The sequence below is a fragment of the Cuculus canorus genome, chromosome 11, assembly GCF_017976375.1.
Source record: "Cuculus canorus isolate bCucCan1 chromosome 11, bCucCan1.pri, whole genome shotgun sequence".
In the NCBI taxonomy this organism is placed as follows: Eukaryota; Metazoa; Chordata; class Aves; order Cuculiformes; family Cuculidae; genus Cuculus; species Cuculus canorus.
The window spans coordinates 9,746,490-9,764,132 of NC_071411.1; the positions used below are offsets into that span (position 1 = coordinate 9,746,490).

The 17,643-nt window shown below is 49.0% G+C and overlaps 1 protein-coding gene across 1 annotated transcript in view; it reads left to right on the forward strand.

The window, feature by feature from the left end:
- Positions 1-17,643, forward strand: part of PLXND1 (plexin D1) — an 83,327-nt gene that overhangs the window by 26,509 nt on the left and 39,175 nt on the right. The window contains exons 6-14 of the mRNA XM_054076882.1: positions 1,199-1,373; positions 2,872-2,980; positions 3,899-4,001; positions 8,884-8,988; positions 11,337-11,426; positions 12,139-12,232; positions 14,679-14,842; positions 16,620-16,771; positions 16,974-17,073. Coding sequence (XP_053932857.1) covers positions 1,199-1,373; positions 2,872-2,980; positions 3,899-4,001; positions 8,884-8,988; positions 11,337-11,426; positions 12,139-12,232; positions 14,679-14,842; positions 16,620-16,771; positions 16,974-17,073 — 1,092 coding nt within the window. The remainder of the gene's footprint in view (positions 1-1,198; positions 1,374-2,871; positions 2,981-3,898; positions 4,002-8,883; positions 8,989-11,336; positions 11,427-12,138; positions 12,233-14,678; positions 14,843-16,619; positions 16,772-16,973; positions 17,074-17,643) is intronic.

Consider the following 17,643-nt stretch of genomic DNA (forward strand, 5'->3'; position numbering starts at 1 on the left):
TCACACAGAGGTGACCTCCTGCACCTCAACACCCTGGAAGCCAGCAGGATCCAGCTGCTGAGCTTGTACGTGAACGGGACTTCTGAAGCTGCTACACTGAATGCACTGGAGACATTTGCAGGATTTCAAAATACAGAAGAGCAGCTGCAGACAGGACAGCAAGATCATCTCATTTTCTGGTTTTGTATTGTTGCTATTTTTAACAGTATTTTAGTTATATTTTATATGTTTTTATAGAAGTATTTTTCATTTAAAGACAGACCGTCTCCTGGTGACAAAAATCTCTCTGTGCCAAAGTTCTTGACCAGCCCTAACATGGGGAAATAGGTCATAAACAGACAGCAGCTGGGGCAGAGCCCAGACCAGAGCAGGAGAGAGGGATCCCGTGGGACCCTGGCACTGGTCCGGCTCCATTTCTGCAGTGCAGGAGCTATGGGCTGGGAGTCCCCAGGGAGTCACCCTGCTGACAAGGGAGGGGAAGCCAGCCAAACACGTGGACTGCATGTTTTCCTGAGTTTCCCTACTCAAAAGCATTCCCTTTCTGCAGAACTTCCCATCCCTTCCCTTCAGAGGCTGAAGGCTAGAAGACCTCGCTGCAGCCAGGCCACTCAGCCGTTGTGTACCGGGGAGGGTGCTGGTTTGTGGCCAGCTGCCTGCTGCCCTCTCAGCAGGCTCCTGCCAGCTTGACACCTCCTGCAACTGGTTCCTGGTACAGGCTAGTGCAAGCCGGGAGGTTCAAGCACTCAAGAAGCAGGGATTAATTTTGTTCTGCTCTTCCTTCTCCTCCCTCGCAAGAGCTTCAGAATGTAGCCAACTGAAGGAGCCCATCACAGGAGGCTACAGGAGTGGGACAAACAGGGGCTTGGGCAGGAGGTGTAGGTCGAGAACAGCTTGAGCAGCTGGGGAGGACTTAGTCTTTGTGTCCTGCTTCCTCTGAGTGCTCTCTCAAGGAAGCCTTGGGCTGGGTTTTCATGCCAGCTACAATTGTTGAAGTTCGTGATGACAGAGCTCTTACTAACGAAGCAAGGTTTTGCATGCAGATGGCTTTTAGAGTCCCAGGTGCGTAAAAAGAAAGAAAACAGCTGTCTGTGGGCTTGTTTTGGAGTTGCTAACCCACAAAAAGCTTGTAAAAGATGGACAAATTCTAGGTATAATCTTCTTTGATGATAACTGATTTATTTTTTTTTGTCCAATATAGGCCCTGATAATTCAAATAAATGGGACTATCCCGAACCTGAATGGAACAAATATTTCGTGTGACTATGGAAATAATATCCACACAGTAGCCAGAGTTGCTGGAGATTATGTAAACCAGTTTATTTATTGCAGTTTGCTTCCTCGCGAGAAATATCCAGCATTTCCAGACGACCAAGGTATGTAAGCAGTTCATTGTAAATGCTTTTATAGACATAATTTTTCATAGGCTTTTTTTCTTTTTCCAATCATATGTGCAGATCCTGCATACAGAGGGAAAAAAAAGACCCAAGCTGCTTCTCTTTATAGGGCAGATGACTTTGAAGTGTGGGAGTGCCACCATCTTAACATGAATTGACAGTATTTCAAATCTATCAAATTTTTTTTTAAACCTCACAATTTAAAAGTCAGTTCATACATTTACTTTATTAAAATTTATCTGGTTAGAGCTTCTGTTATAGATTTAGTAGGTGCTAAACCAAAAATGTTTTAGCCCTGCGGAAATAATGTGGCTACTTATATTGATATTTTAAATTGCTTTTGTTTAATTTTCCTTCCAAACATGCACTAACTTCTGGGAGAGGCTCAGGAGGAAGAGCAAGTGCGTACCTAAATGCAGCTCAGAAACTCTTAGTCCTGTTTATGCAATCAAAAGCCAGATGGAGGCCTTCTAGTATCTCCCTGCTTTCAGGTTGTACCAAGCGGGATGTCCATTTGGAGGGTCCATGGAGCAGCATTCTAGAGGTGACAATCACCTGCAGATCTGGTCGAAGTCAACTGAGCCTTGATGGCTAAGCTGACCAGATCTGATACTTGCACTTAGCAATGGAGACAGCCCCATTTTATATCTCCTTTTGAGAAATTTGATGCTTCATTTCATACTTGAGTGCTTGTTAAAATTTTCATCTTTCAAGCCTGGAGTGAATGCGCTATTGAAGATGGTTGACTTCAGTAGGAGAAGAATTAGCCAGTCCTTTTGAAAAATCCCACTTTTCATAGGCGAGTTTATAAAGCTGCATTGTTTTTCTCCCTAGCTATCCAAAGAATGGGAGATCATTAACTGTTCTGTATTGTTGGTTATGGCAATGTCCAAATGAATTTCTGGAATCCAATGCGTTGATTTATTGTACATATTCTGAAAGAGGCATTGTCTCTTGTCCCTGGTGCTTATATGGCAAAATTGCAAAGAGAAAAAAATTAAGCAATTCTGGGGGGAGGGGAAGTTAGAATAGTGTGTTAAATAGCCAAAAAAGGGATTTTCACTCTTCTCTGAGGGTTTGTTGTCATGGGGAAAGTGAGCGGGGTTTTAAAACATGATAACTAACATGTTTTAATTACCACTTTTTTTTTTAAAAATATCATTTAGCACCAAATGTAAGCAAAGACAATAATTAACTCTGCTAATTAACACTTGCACAACACGCTGGAATTTTCTGCTGAAAGTAGCAATGTTCTTTTCTGACGAGGGTGATGTAAAGCGTTGATCTGAGAGGGAAGAGCTGAAAGTCAGAGGGCAAAAGATGAATGGTCCAGGCTCTGAAATGTAGCTCAGAGGAAGCTCTGGAGAAAACAAATCAGATTTAGCTCTTGTATTCCCAAGGGTCTGTCTTGTCTTCTAAGCATGAGCGCGAGTGAGAGGCTCTTGCAACTCAATATTCTTTGGCTTGATTCTCTCAGACCACGTGGTTGTTGAAACTGCTCTCCGAGTCAACAGCAAAAACATTATCCAGGCCAATTTCACCATCTACGATTGCAAAAGAACTGGAAACATTTACCCAAAGAGAGCGTAAGTGACCCGGGTGTGCAGGCAGCTGGGCTGCCATGGGCAGGCGCTGGCAGGGTGTGGGTGGCGTCACTGGGGCAATGGAAGTAGACGGAGTGGTTCGAAGCCGGGAGGGTGCATGTGTGCAGCCGGACAGGGGTTCCCCCATGCAAAGTTAGTTGGGGAGCGCAGCCTGCCTGCTAGTGGAGAGGCCTGGGCAGGATTTGGCAGGGACATAGTGGCTGCGCTGCCAGGGATTTACAAATGAGGGTCCTCGCAGCGTCTGGAGCCATCTGGACATGTTGGTTTTTTTTGAAACATGAATAATATTTTTATATAAAGCTTGTTCTGTTAACCCTTAGGCAGCAGAACCAGCCTTCTCAGTGATCCCAGGGGGTCTGTGGGGTGCTGATGGAGGAGTGTGAGGTGGGCACATTCCCACTGCTCTCTGTCCCTTGCCGGCTCTGGGGGCAGCAGCCACATACCCCTCATCACCATGGTGGGCTGGAAGGGAGGGGTCTGGTGTTCACCCACAGAAAGTCATCTGGCTTTCAGGAGCATAGCAGCGGAGCCTGACCATGGGAATCCCTGCGTCCTGCCTGCCAGAGGTTCCATGCCCTTTGTGAACCGCAAGGCAGAGCCTTTGTCTGTCGCCTGCCTGGCTCCACAGGGAAGATGGAAAGGGGAAAACGGTGTATTTCACTAAGTAAGGGAGAGTGGCTTCTGATCTGCCATGGCCTGGGGCCTGGCAGTGGCAGCACAGACGGTGATGCCCTGGAACTGCCCTCAGAGCAGCATTGGGGATGATAGGCACCTGCCATAGTTTTTTCTCGGAACCAGTAAGGACTGAACACAGTGTGTGAAGATGGATTGCATGGATGAGGTGTGGCTCCCTTGGGCAGCCCGAAATCTGCTTTTCTCACCACACCTTTGCCATTTCAGATGCACCAGCTGCCTCTCAACCAAGTGGAAGTGTCACTGGTGCCCCTCCACCTACACCTGTGTCTCCAACCACTCACAGTGTGATGATGCGCTGCAGATGAAGGTAGAGCCCATCAAACTTCAGACTTCCCTGCATTGCTGTGCTGTTGCTGTTGTTTTCCTTCTCCTTGGGATGGAGGCAGATGGCCTGGGTTTGGCAGTGTTGCTCCAGCAGGTTGGGGGCAGGTCTGAGGACAATGTTGCTCTGTGTGGCTGATGTTCTGTCTGGTCTGGAGGGGTGTCCACAGTCTGAAATGCAGCGATACACATCTCACTTCCAAAGACTCAGCAGATAGAGAGCTGAGTTGGTCTATGTGTGTTGTGTTCAGATGCTCCCCAGCAGTGTGGGTGAACATGAGGCTGAGGCCAGGCTCGGATCGTCTTGCCTTGAGGTCCCCAGGCTGAGCCTTGCTTTATTTGGTGACCCTGGGGTGTCTTCAGGCACCAGTGCTCGGCATGGTCTCAGCCACTCCTCCTGGCAGGCTCTGAGTCTTCTCCATCAGCTGGGCACTGCATGGCCATGGCAGTGTGGCCATGCAAATGCAAAAACATTTGTCTCTCCTAGCAGCCTCAGTAGGCTCCATCCCTTGGATCTTTACATATGGAGCAATGCTACTGATTCTCAGCATTCTGAGATGCCTGAGTTTGAGTAACACAATAAATAGAGCAATACTTCACAATTCGTTTTGCTTTGACTAGGCTGCTGCGGTATGTTAATAATTTGCTGGAGCACCACTAGTGGTGCTCGTCTAAAGGAGAAAATCAACCCTTTCCAAATTATAGCTTCTAATAACCCAGAGGCTCTGTGTGTTCCTGCTTCTGAAATTTAAATTGAAGTTAATTTAAATAAAATTGGCTTTTTAGCAATCAATCTGCCGTAGATCCAAGCCAGGCTTTTACACTGTAAATTGAATATCCCTTTGGCACCGGTGCTCTGCTCTCATCTCAGCTCTTCCAGCAGTTCCCTGTGCTCATTGCCAGCGGGAGTTTGGCCCACTGTCAGACATCTCACCCTTAACGCCCTTGACTCAGACCCAGGGCCAGCCCTAGCATCAGCTCTCCTCCACCAGGGAGGAGGTGGGTAGCTGCAATTGCAGGGGACCGGGAAGGAGATGGGGCCGCCATATTGCAGGTCTTCACGGTCACGTCTAGTGTAAAACCTTGGGAAGCGTTTCCAATCCCTGCTGGATGGTAGTGGCTGACAGCTACCCATAGCGCAGGGCAGCACTGGTCTGTCCTCTGGCTTGTGAAGTGCATCTGGGTTGGTTGTGCTTTTCCTCTGAATGTCTGAGCTGCTCACACGAGGCAGTTCGAGGAAGCACCCTCCACTTTGTCAGCTTCCCGGGCTTCAGAAAGTACGTGACGTTTTCTCTTGCTGTGTGGACAGGGGCTAAGCACCTGAAACCCATCACTGATGGCTGCTCCTGGTGTGGGAAGCATGAGCTGAGGCTGTACGGTGGGGTGTTTTCCCTGTGCTGGGACATGAGGAGCTGTGCTGGGTGTCTGGTGACGTGTTGGGCTGCTGGGGCACAAGGCCTCGTGGTGTGGAGGACTGTGAGCTGTGGATGCTCACGCTGCGCATGCTGCTGCCTACAGCGGCTGCTCAGACCAGTGCTTCTGGGGTCTGTCAGCCCCACCAGCAGCACTGGGTGACAGCAGGACAGCTGGGGACTGCCACGGATTGGTCCTCCATCGGTGTTGTTAGTCACGGCTGGTTCACAGTGCATTTCTTATTAAATCTAGAGGAAAAGCTTGGGCTGCGTGGACTTTCTGAGGAAAGTCCCTTGTGATTGGATTGACTTTTTCCGTGACAAAGCACTGCATAGCCTCCAACTCAGCCAGCAAACACAAAAATTGCCTGAGATAATGTGTGTCCTTTGACTTAGTGTAGCCGCTTCTTGAAAGCAAGGTGAAAAGCAGTTATTTGGTAGAGCAGGGAGCGATGTATTTTCCTGGCTCAGCCCAGGTGTCCCTCCCAGACCACATCTGAGGAGATGCCAGGGTGGATTTGAGAACCAGATCTTGCCGAATCCAGCTGCCCCCTCATGCTGTGCCCTGCAAGGCAGAGCCTGGCCTTGTCCCCTTCCCTGCTTAGGGCTCCTGGAGAAGAGGACAAGCTGTAAAACCAATGGTGTAGCAGTAAAACCCTCTTACAGCGTCCATGCTGCTGGTGGGAGGGCACAGGTCTTCTCACATGGAGCCTCTTTGGGTCAGACACAAATGATCCCTTGTAAAGCCAAACCCCTGGATGTGGCAGTTAGTCAGTCATGCCTCCATGGCTCTGGAGTCACTCTGTGACTCGGTGTGACAACCGTTGGGTCTGGTGGATCTCTGTGGCATGAGGCTGGAGTATGTCCCAGGACATGGGAGCAAGTGGAGAGCCGGGTGATAGTGAGGTGACATTGCCTGTGGCACTACAAATGAGGAGCAGTCTGAGATGGGGACCACAGACACCTTGTCCGTCTGAGCTGACAGGGCATCCCTGCCCTGTCCGAGCTTGTTCCCCCTGCCTCTACGCATGTGCTGGCACCCCACTCTCGTACAGCCTTGTGCTGGTGGAACTGGCCCCACTGAAATCAAATCCAATAGAGATATCTTTCTGCTCTTGAGGCAGTGGTGGTGCGAGGTTGGGGCATACAGGTTCTGGAATAGCAGGACCTTGACAGCCCAGCATCAGATCTGCTTCCCTGGCCATTGGGACAGTGTGGCATGGGGTACTTGCATATCATCGTGGGGTGTAGATGCTCTTCTTCCCAGAGGGAGGAAATTAGGGTTGTAGACATAGGGCTTGAGGAACGTAACCTGCCTTAGGGAGAGCTGCACCCAGCCTTCCCACTCTGCTGCCATCACCTTGAGCAGATGGTGAGAGCCAGGGATAATTCTGGCAGGGATAACTATGCCTATTCTCGCTTTCTTTTTTGCTTCTGATCTGCTCCAGGGGTACAGTTTGGTTGGATGCTGCACCTGGTTTGAGCACATTCCTATTTTATCTTTGTGTCTTTCTTAGCGCTCTTCCCGCTGATTTCAGCAAGCAGCCTGCAGGATGAGGTGCTCTGTAGCCCTGGAAACATCGTGCCTTGTCTTACAGTCTGAGCTTTCAGTAAACAAACCATTGCTGGTGTGGCTGCACCTGAAAACTGGTCCACCGGGAAGCCAGCATCATACTGGCTTCATCCACAGCATTTTAAACAATCAGACTCTTTGCCCTCATCCACACATGAATGATACAATCATCTGGAAAGCTCTATTTCTAGCTGCTGATGAACAGCATGAGAAGGGTCTGCAAGATGACAAGCCAATCGGTCCTCTAAAGTGTATTTATTTAGCAAGCTATGCCAGCTGCTGTGACATGCAAGGACACACCAGGCCACAGGAACTTTTCCATGAATTTTCAGCTGTAGCCCTGCTTGTTTTATTTTAACTCTTCTGATTCTCCTAGAAGAGGCTTGGGACTGAAATCTCTCTCCAGTGCTTTGCTTTGTTGTTTTGTTTATCCTATCATGTCCATCTCTGTTATTTAATCTCCTTGTTTAGGCAGCACCAACTGTGCTTGGTTAAGATGAATGTCCTGACAGACATGAAGTGTGTTTTCCACAGTCAAACAGGAACTTCCAGATAGTTCCTTGACTCCTAGCTAGGTCTGGGGAAGGCGAGAGAGAATCATGCTCACTATGTGTCCAGCACCAGGGAGGTGTCCTGCCTGGGCATCTTGGCATGAGGAGGGCAGGCTCTACCTCTCATCAGAGCAGCAGCTGCACTTTCATCAGAGAATCACAAGAGAGTAAACCTTAGTGCGAGCGAGAAGAAAATCTTGCTTGCTGCAAATCATTCTGCATAATGGACCAGATATTTTGTTGTCCTTTACCCCAATGGCTCCACTGTCAAAGGCATTAATCTGGGTATACCCTGAGGCAATGGGGAATCTGGGTTCAGTTTTGCTGTAATTTTGCAGTGTGATTTACATCTTATGAAAGAACAGGATGGGCTTGTCATGCAGACTAGAATTCTGAGTCAGATTCAGTATCTGAGCCATCAATTTAAAGTGAGAACAAAAGTAAGGGGACAGATGACCTTTTAAAATCATTTTTCAGCTTCATTGAGGCCTTTCATTTCAGCTGTCCCACTCCTTGCTGAAGCCCCTACAGCTCATTATACCCTTTCGTCTACATGCACACACGTGCACACACAAACCGCCGCACACTTCTGAAATGACACTGTGCAGGAGGGAGACTGCTGGAAAGTGAAATCTCTGCAGGGGTTTGCAGAAATGCACATTGCGATGTGTGAGACATCAGCTTCCTGCTGGCAGGAGGGGGGGTCACACCGGCAGATTTGCCATTGCAGGCTGCAGTGCCTCCTTTTAGTGTCACTCCAGCCACGTCTTCTATCATTTAAGTGCATGTAATGAGGGAGCTGCCCAGAGTGGCAGCTGAGAAGAATGTTCATGTTTGCTTTTTACCTGGGAGTATGTTTTTTTCCAGTGCAGGGAGATGAAAGTGCAGACTTAGCAGCCCCACCCTCCAAGGGCTGGGAGCTGACAGTGTCCCTGAGCTGGTGGATGGAACTGGGCAGGAGTGAGAGGGGAATTCCTGCCACGCTTCTCCCTTTGCTGGGCTGTGGCTGTTGACCCACAGCTGCAGATGAGCCCCTCTGAAACTCAGCCGCTGTGCTGCGGTTATCTGACAGGTCGCAGAGGGATGGATTGTAAGGCAGTGCCATGCTGGCTGGACTTATAGCTGGTGACTTGGGGGACGAAGTGTTGTTATCGCTCTGTGCATAATGATGCCATTTTGATATCCACTTGCTTGGGTTACAGTGTGATCTGACTTTAAAGATATAGTGAAATTGATCTTATCAAGGGCCCCAGTGTGTCTTTTTGCCTTGACGCTGAGGATGCTCAGCATGCACCCAGCTAACCACTCTTTGTCTTGTTTTGTACCTAACAGAAGAAAATTGACTGTCCACGAATTGTACCTGCCTCGTTGGACCCAATGCCCACAGGAGTATCTCGGGACATTATAATCTCACTGGCTAACGCGACTTTCTCAAAGGTAAATGAGTTCCTGGAGAGACAGGGAAGGTTCAGATCAGCCTAGGATGGTGTGCAGCAAGGTGGCCAGGTCACCCAAAGTAATTTTAAGTACAAGCTGGTTTCTGCCTCAGGAGCAAGTGATAAGCCTGGTCCCAGTGTTGAGTTGTGCCTGGTTTGTGTTGGCAGCCAAAATCGCTATATTAACAAAAGACGCTGGTGGAAAGCAGCCACCTTGATGGTGAGTGGGTTGCACAGTAAAACCAAAGGGAGATGCTCTTCATGTCCAGGCGTTCTGCAGGGATCTCCTGCATTTAGTGATGAAATTTTTGCATTTGGTTGAAAAAGGAGTTTTATGCACCTTGTAAAACAGCCACTGGAACAGAATGTTTAGAAGAAATAAAATTCCTGGTTTCACTATGTCGGTGTTTGCTCCACCACAGAGCATGCTGGTGTCACACTCTCCCAGTGCCACGTGCCAGCCTTGTCCCACCACCCTGCGTGAGGGAATGAAGGGCAAAGCCTAGAGCTAAGGGCAGAAAGCCCTGTGCAGGCTAAGCCACAGCATAAAAATATGTTTTAACTTAACTTTTTGTCATCACTGCAAAGCTCTTTTTTTTGTGAAAAAAATCCTTTCTGTGAAATTTTCTGGCTCACCAATTGTAATAGGGAGAAAAGTGGGAGTGGACATCAAATGGTGCATCCAGAGACGTGTCCCATGCCTGGAGGAGCTAGGGGAGCTTGGGGTGGGGAGGCTGGGCACTGGGAAAATACCTGAGTAAGCTCTGGTATTTTTAGAAAGCTGCCCTGTGTCACTTTGGGTCAAGCCTTCAGTGGGGCCCATGGCATCTGCATCACTGTGCCCCTGTGGATACCTACACACTAAACAGCCAGGAGCCTCCTTTTTCCACAGGGAAGGGAGAAAGCTGGAAATGCTAGTGGTGCTGCTTGGCTTGCTGCACGGGGAGGAAGAGGGTTGCCAGGCCCTGCAGGGGCACCACTTCCACCAGACCTTGTGCCCTCTGATACAGGGGTAGAAATGAGTTATCCCCCACCGGCCGGGGCTGCTGTTTCCTGCACAGGTCTGTCCTCTGCAAACAAGGATGTGCCCTCTGCAATCAGCAAAAAAGGGTGAGAAATCCTTCTTCCTCTGTGGATACTGGAGGTGGCTGAAAGGAAGCAATACTGTATGCAAGCCGATAGGAAATGAAGTCAGCAGGAAAGGGAATGAGGCACCGCCGCTCCCCAGGCAGCTGGAGAGACTCTGGCAATCCAACTTCCCCCTCCCCATCCACAAACTGTCCCAGGGCACCGAGCAAGATTCCTTCTCCTTTCCTCTCAGCAGGAGCTCATGAGAGCTGCCAGAACTTGGAGCATCGTAGACTCATGCCCCGACATCTTCGCTGCTGGGGGGACACTGCCCAGGTGGTGGGCAAGAGGCAATGGGCACAGGTCAGCCTGCAAAGCAGAAGCTGCCTGGGCACGGGCAATGCACTGGAGAACGTTCCAGTTTATGCTTGCGGTCTTTGTGTGTTCGCTGAGCCAGCAGCTGCCTGCCAGGAGCCTGGTGCTTTCTTTCATGTCTTTTATCAGATATGTCAGTTTTCAAAGGGTAGTTAGACCTTAGTAGTGGTGGAGCATCAGCCTCCTTGGAGATAGGATTTTTTTCCTGCAGGATGGGCACACAGGAGTAACTTGGGGCAGTATCTCATCCTTGTGTTATCAGGAAAACAGCACAGAAAACATACCTTTGAACATACTCCCGGATGGGTCCTAATTTGAATTAGAGATTTGCTCTGTGCAGTTTTTGGGAGAAAAAGGAAGGTAACTTTGAGCCCAGATCGTAGGCTGGTTTGGTCTGGTTGGGGTGAGGCAGCTTGGGACTAGGTTGGCTCTAAGTCTGCACTGCAGCATGTGCTCTAAACACCTCCAGTCCAGAGGAACCTCACAAAAAGAGCATAGCCTGGCTAGGTATGTCTCTTGGTCAGTGCGTGCCATGGGTCAGACACACCTCCTGGTCTGCGCTTGGCACGTATCCACAGCTTCAGAAGCAGCTGTCTCACACCTGGTCGTGACACTTTTCAGCAGCACGCTGGGCCAGAGCAAGGGGCAGGGGCTTGACTCCATGTGTGATGCTCAGCCTGCAGCAGTTTTATGTATAGGTGTGTAACAGTAGGTGTGTAACAGCAGGATTCATTAGGCACAGCTCCCAGCCCTGTTTACAGTCTTGGATTGTGATCTCCTATGTGTCTTGAACGCAGTTCAGGTACTGACAGAAGAAACGCGGTGCCTCCTATACAGGTCAACTGTGATGGAGAGGTGCACAAAACGGTTGTTGTAGCTGTTTTGCCCTTGTCTTCCCTCTCCCAGGAGACAGCTCTGGAGTGCCATTTTGGGACAGACAGGACATTTGAAGCCCGGTGGGTGAACTCCTCTGCTGTGGAGTGCATACACGTATTGGTAAGTTGGAGCACTTAGGTCGCCAGCCTTGCTCCCCCCATGGTGTGGGGTAGGTCTGAGGGCAGAGAGGGTCTTGTCCCCAATGTCCCACTCAGTGGCTGGGACATCGTCTCTCTTCCTCCTTCCTCTTCCAGCTGAAAAAGTGCAAACCGGGTAGTTCAGTTCAGGCAAAAAATTTGGCCACCTTTCAGTGTTGCTATTTCTGTAGCTTTTATTCTGAGCTAGGAATTGGCCCGAGAAAATGCTCAGATGCTCACTGAAGAGTGGTGTGTGGTTGTTGGAAGGCAAACTGCACCTCTGAAATGCAGTAAAGGTTTGGGCATCCACTGGTGGGAATATTGCAAATAGAAGCTGGAGAGGAGCACTTTCCCGTCACGTCACCTGCAAAACTCTCTTTTGTAGCCTGACGCTGAAAATGCACAAACTGACCAGTCTATTAGTTTTCCCATCCATTCTACTAAAAATAGCAGCAAGCTGGGGCTCTGCTCTCACTGCGGTACGTGCCGTGCCCCAGTGCCCTTCATTGGGACCTCACCACAAATAAAAACAGAAAACAGCCCTCTCTCTCTTTCCATCTGCTGAAGATGAGACCCGCTCGTACTAAGAAGCACTCGTCAGAGAATTCTCATGAAGAATGGTGATCCATGTAGTATGCATATGGAACCTTATATTTTACTGATTTCCTAAGCTTTTGTTTGTTTTTTCTGTGCAGCTCCATACATCAGAAAAAAGCCATCTTTTCCCAGTGAACCTTCAGCTGAAGGACAAACCAGACAGATTTATCGACAGTCCAGAGATGATGACAGGTCTGAGTTGCAAATATTTTTATTCTGCTCTCATCTGGTCAGCTTGAATGACTCTCAAATTCTGGCAAAGTTTATAGTTTCAGGAGAGAGGCCATGGCTCAGCCGGGCACAGCTCTGTTCTTTCTCTCAGGCACATTCAAAAAAACATATTTACCCAGAGTCACATCCATGTGAATGTGTGCCCAGAAACCAGATGGATGCCTGCAGACATCCCCTTTACACCCAGGGAAAGTCAAGCCGTGTCCTTGAGCACAAGCAGCATTTGAGGTCTTGTCTGTCAGCTGTGCGTGGGATGGGTTGTGCTGGTGATCTCGGTCACAACAGAGAAGTGGGGCATCCCCTGGGGAGGAATTCCTCCTGGAGGAGATAAGGGATGGGGAAGTACTCTGCCCTGAGCTCTCACAGGAGCGTGGCATCAGGGTTCAGCACACTGAAAAAAAATGAGTTTTTTTTCCCCTCTCCTGTGTTGAGAAAGAATAAAATGTGTAAACACATTTCACCCCTGGCCAGCTCTCTATCTCTGGGAAGAACACTTGGATTCCCAAAAATGCCCTTGCCACATCAGCAGACTAAGGAAGGCAGGCAAAGAGTCAGATTAAGAGTGCACTCAGACAAGGCATTTAGATATGACAAGCCCAGCCCGTCGGCCAACAGAGCCAGCGTTTGCACAACAGCTGCTGCTCCCTGCCCTGGCCGGACACTTGGTGTTGCACTGTCTGTGTGCTCGTGCTGGAGGCAGCAGCTTTGGGCCCTTTTCACTCCCAATAGTGTCAGCAATTGTAGTAGAAGGATGTGATTTGCCGCTGATGCAAATGAGAACAAGGTACCTGAAGTGAGATTTTGTTTTCCTTTGGAGGATAGCTGTAATAGGCAGTGAGACATTAACACCATCAGCCAGTGATCCAGGATAAAAAGGTTTCCCCATAGTAAATCCCAGTGTATAAAGGAAGCTTATCTTGCAAAGCATTCCGTGTTGGTGAAATGACCTTTGAAATACCAGCATGGATAGGCATGAGGCATTAATTCCTTGCAGAAGAAAGAGGGTGTCCGTATTTTTGGGATACAGAGGTAACCCTGAGGAGAGGGGTGAGAGATCTGAGCTGAGACTATTTTGATGTGCAAGCGAAGTTCTCAGCGTGGGTGGTGCTGAGAGCAGGAACAACAGCGGAAAGAGCGTGATGGAATCCCCCCTCCTCCTGCACAGAGAAAAAGCTCGCTTACAGACTCTGTTTGCATCAGTATGAATTTGCCAGAATATTTGGAGATCCTGTGGGACCGTTAGACTGCTCTGGCTCCTCCTTGCCTTGATCAGATTGGTGCAAGTAAAATTAGAGAGGCTGACTTGCAAGCAGAGACAGAGATGTGCCAGGCCGATTATAATGTGTGCATCTTTTATACTCTCTTTAATGGAATTACAGTTATTACTGTTAATTATTTCAATATTTATTAGCTTTTATTGTAAACTGCGTTTTGGTAGCCCACTGAAGGAATCCTAGTTCTCTGCTGTTGGATGGAAAACCAACCAGTGTAACTCACTGGGTGGAATCACAATGAGGTGAAATAAGCTCTTTTTTTTCTGTGGAGAATGGGAGACTCCCTTGGTGCCGATGACGTTTCATTAGCATGAGCACAGGCAGACCGTTGAAGACTGAGAGATTCATTAGTTGCTTATGAAGCGCCTTGAGATCCTCCTGTGAACAGAAGTGCAAAATGTGACTGTTTCTTTGTTTTATGTTCTCCTGCAAAGTCTCCTCTGGGGAAAAGGGTGTGAAAGCAACGTTTCCTGAGCATTTCTGGCTGTTTATCTCAGCGGATACCCGCACTCCAGCAGCAGAAGTCTTTAGGCTGCAGAGGAAGTGTAACCTAGGGCACCAGCTAATGAAGAGGTGAAAGCGGTGTAGGAAAACGATGTGGAAGCTGAGCTGAGCAGATCTGAAGGGAGAAGTCAATGGAAGGGCCCGTGGTCACCAGGGGGAAGGAAAGGAACTGTAAACACTGTACAAAGCACTGTAACCATCCGATTTTTGTCAGAGTGTGGAAGCAATGAGATTGCTTTGCTAACAGGATGGAGCCAGCTTTGCCAAGCAGCTTCCCATGTGGATGCTGCGAGTTGGAAACATATAGCATAAATTGACAAAAGGTTCCGAGTTTGGGTGTTGTTTGTTTTTTCGAGGGAAAGAAAAAGGAAAAGAAAGTGCTAAATTATATTGCAGTGAGAACAAGCACCCAGTCCTTCTGGGAAATCTTCAGGATGGCAGCCAAGCGCTGCCTCATCTTGCTATATGTGCAAGCTGCTCTGCTCATCTACTGGATTTCAGATGTTACTTGGATTAATGTAGCCGGGGGCTGCAGAGAGTCGGGGTGTGTTTGACTGCCTCAAGCTAAGCAAAGCTATGAAAGTTTCAGGCATAGGAGCTCACATTTTTTGTTGTCTCTGATGGTTTAGTTGAGGTGTACAACTGCGCGACTGGGAGTGCTGACTGTTCCCAGTGCCTGGGGAGGGAGGACCTGGGGCACCGCTGCATCTGGAGTGAGAGCAGCTCCAGCTGCAGACTGCACAGCGAGCCCCTCCAGATCTCAGACGTCTGCCCAGCTCCAGAGATTAAGAAGGTAAGACCCAAATGCAACATGGAAGGCGTGTGGCATGGCAGTTGGTGCAGAGGACTGAAATGAGCTGCGCTGTCCTTGACGGGGGGAAAAGGAGGAACCACACTGTGTCCCTGGCACAGGACAGGGTCAAGACTAGGACTGAATTATTCACTGACTTTCTATGCTGTTCAGTCACCAAGGACATCTTGCTTATGGCAAGACTCAATCTTCATCTTAGAAGTGGGAAAAACAGGAACAGCACAATCAAAATATCCCAGAGTTCCAGGGGTTGGTAAAAGCGAGGAAGATTTGTCGGGTTGGCTGAAGGATTCTTATCAGAAATAGCGTTTAATGGAGCATAGCTGAAATGTGAACTTGAGCCCTATCTCCAGGCACATGTGCTCTGCAGTTCTGCTGAGATTAGGAGTGGCAGAGGGACCTTTTGGCATTATGCATTTTCAAATGAGTTTTATTTAAATTGTAGTTGAAGGAATGTTTGTTGGAGGTATTTGGATATGGGTTTCTGCTCAGAGGTATGGTATGGTATAAAGGCAACAAATTTATCCCTGATGAGTAGCAAAGAAAGCGTATATAACAAATCTTAAAGTGAGCTCCTTAGGAAAGGAGAAGCTGGAGAGGCAAAACAGCTAATGTGAATATCAAAATCGGCAAGGATATGGGATTTCTGTTCTTAGGGAGGTCTGTAATGATAGCTGCTCAAAATCCATGTGCTGTAACATACATGGAGGGACTGCAGGATCCCCATTGCCTGCCTCTTCCCTCTCGTCACTGTGGGAGAGGGGTGCTCCCCTGTGAGCCTGTTTCTCCAGCACTCATCAAGTGTTATCAGCACCTTGCCAGAAAATAATGGGAGGAAACCAGAGTTCAGGTCGCAGAGCGTCAGAGGACTCTGTCGCTATTTCCTTAGCAAATAGTAGCTGGTAAATCCAAATCCTCTGGAGTCACGCAAGCAAACAAGCCCTTGCAGAGCGCTCCTGGAGGGAGGGGTAATACAGTGGGCAAAGGCAGGCACCAAGCCTGGTGGGGGATCCTCAACAGCCTTGGCTGGCTTGACCAGCTGGTGCCACCAGGCACATTGTGCTGGCTTTGTGTGCCATTGCCTTTGCAAAGGAAAAAAAGCCATTTCTCAATTGGAGGGATTTGTCTCCCTGTCGCGCTGCATGGGGGTGCCCGTTGTGCAGTGGGACAGAATCATACCCAGCACCCTGTCCCCTCACAGCTGTGGAGTCAGTAGGTGCCAGATGAAAAAACAGTGGCATAGGAGATTGATGGAGAACAGCCTTCTCCTCATACAATGCCAGGCTCATCCTGCGCCTCACAGTGTCACAGTGCTGGTGTCTTGGCTACACTCCGTGGATCAGGACACTTTGTCTTGTTTTTGTGTTCAGGACAGCCCTTAAAAATGTGGTTGGTGGGACTTTCTCTTCCAGCACACTAGCATCCCTCCTCTGGGTTTGTCCTGGCCCCAACTCTGTTTAAAGCTGTGATGTGAAAGCAGTGATATTTCACCCCACAAGTGTTTGCAGCTGGAATCATCCATAACTAAAACTGGTACCAAACTCAGCACAGAAGTGCAATGACTTCTTATTTGCAAAGCTGCAGCAAGGGGATCATGGCAGTGGGCATGCTGTTGGGCTGTTGGGCGAGCAGGAGCATGAGGAGCAATTCTGTCTTCTTCACAAGAGGTAAAGGGGGACATGGACACAGGCACAGGCTCAGGGATAAAGGCAAGAGGCTTCCTGGTGGTTCTTCTCTGACCTTTCTTTTGGTACTGCAGATTGAGCCGCTGCGTGGGCCACTGGAGGGAGGCACCCTGCTGACCATCCGTGGGAGGAACCTTGGCCGCCGCTTCAGTGACGTCTTGGGTGCCATCAGGATAGGCAATGTGCATTGTGTGCCACTGCCCCACAGATACATCGTCTCTGAGACGTGAGTGTTGGGGGAGCCGAGGAGAAGGTCCCCATCTCCTTTGTGGCCCCTGCCTGTGCCTGTCACTCCCCATTGCCATCACTCAGCCCGTTCCTGCCTGCTGGCCTTGGCAGAGCGCTGAAGAGGAGGAAGAGGCCGTGGGCTCTGCCTCTGTGCTCTGGTGGGACAGCACAACTGCCAACCTCCCCATTCCCATCCACAGGATTGTGTGCCAGACCGGAGAGGCTCAGGAGGCGTTTTCTGATGTGGTGACAGTTAATGTGAGCCGGGAAGGGAAGTCCAGGGAGCGATACTCCTACGTGGTGAGTAGCTGCCTCCTGGATGTTTCTTTGATGATACTAACACTGACATTCCCTGCACACCTTAAAACAAGCCTGCAGCCACCATGCTCTCAGCTGGTTTGGAAAGAGGATCTATGAGAAAAAGCGTCACAGTCCTCAAGCAGCTGTCGTATTTCCTCACTTGTGGTTACCTGAGTGGGGTCTGGCAAAACCAAGTTTAAGTGTGAAGAGCAGAAGTGCAGCCAGGCTGTCGACACACAATCTCACTCCCAGTCTCGGGTCCTGCAGTGGTTTATCACTTATCCTGGCTGTATCATCTTTTCTGCTGTTATAAAAAGGAGGTAATGTTTCTTCCTTGCCTTTTGCTAAAGTGCCATTACGACCTGTGTGATTTTTTTGAGACTTGCAGGGTCTGCTTGTGCTGTGTAAGTTACATACCATGGACTCACATTATTTAGAAATGATGGTTTTTGCTGCAGAGATTGTCTTAGTTTTTGCGTGAGAATAATGTGTAGGGATTAGACTTGAGCTAACCCCCTGTCATTATATGAAGAAAAGCCCTTTATAGCTTTGTACTGTGCCATCTCACAA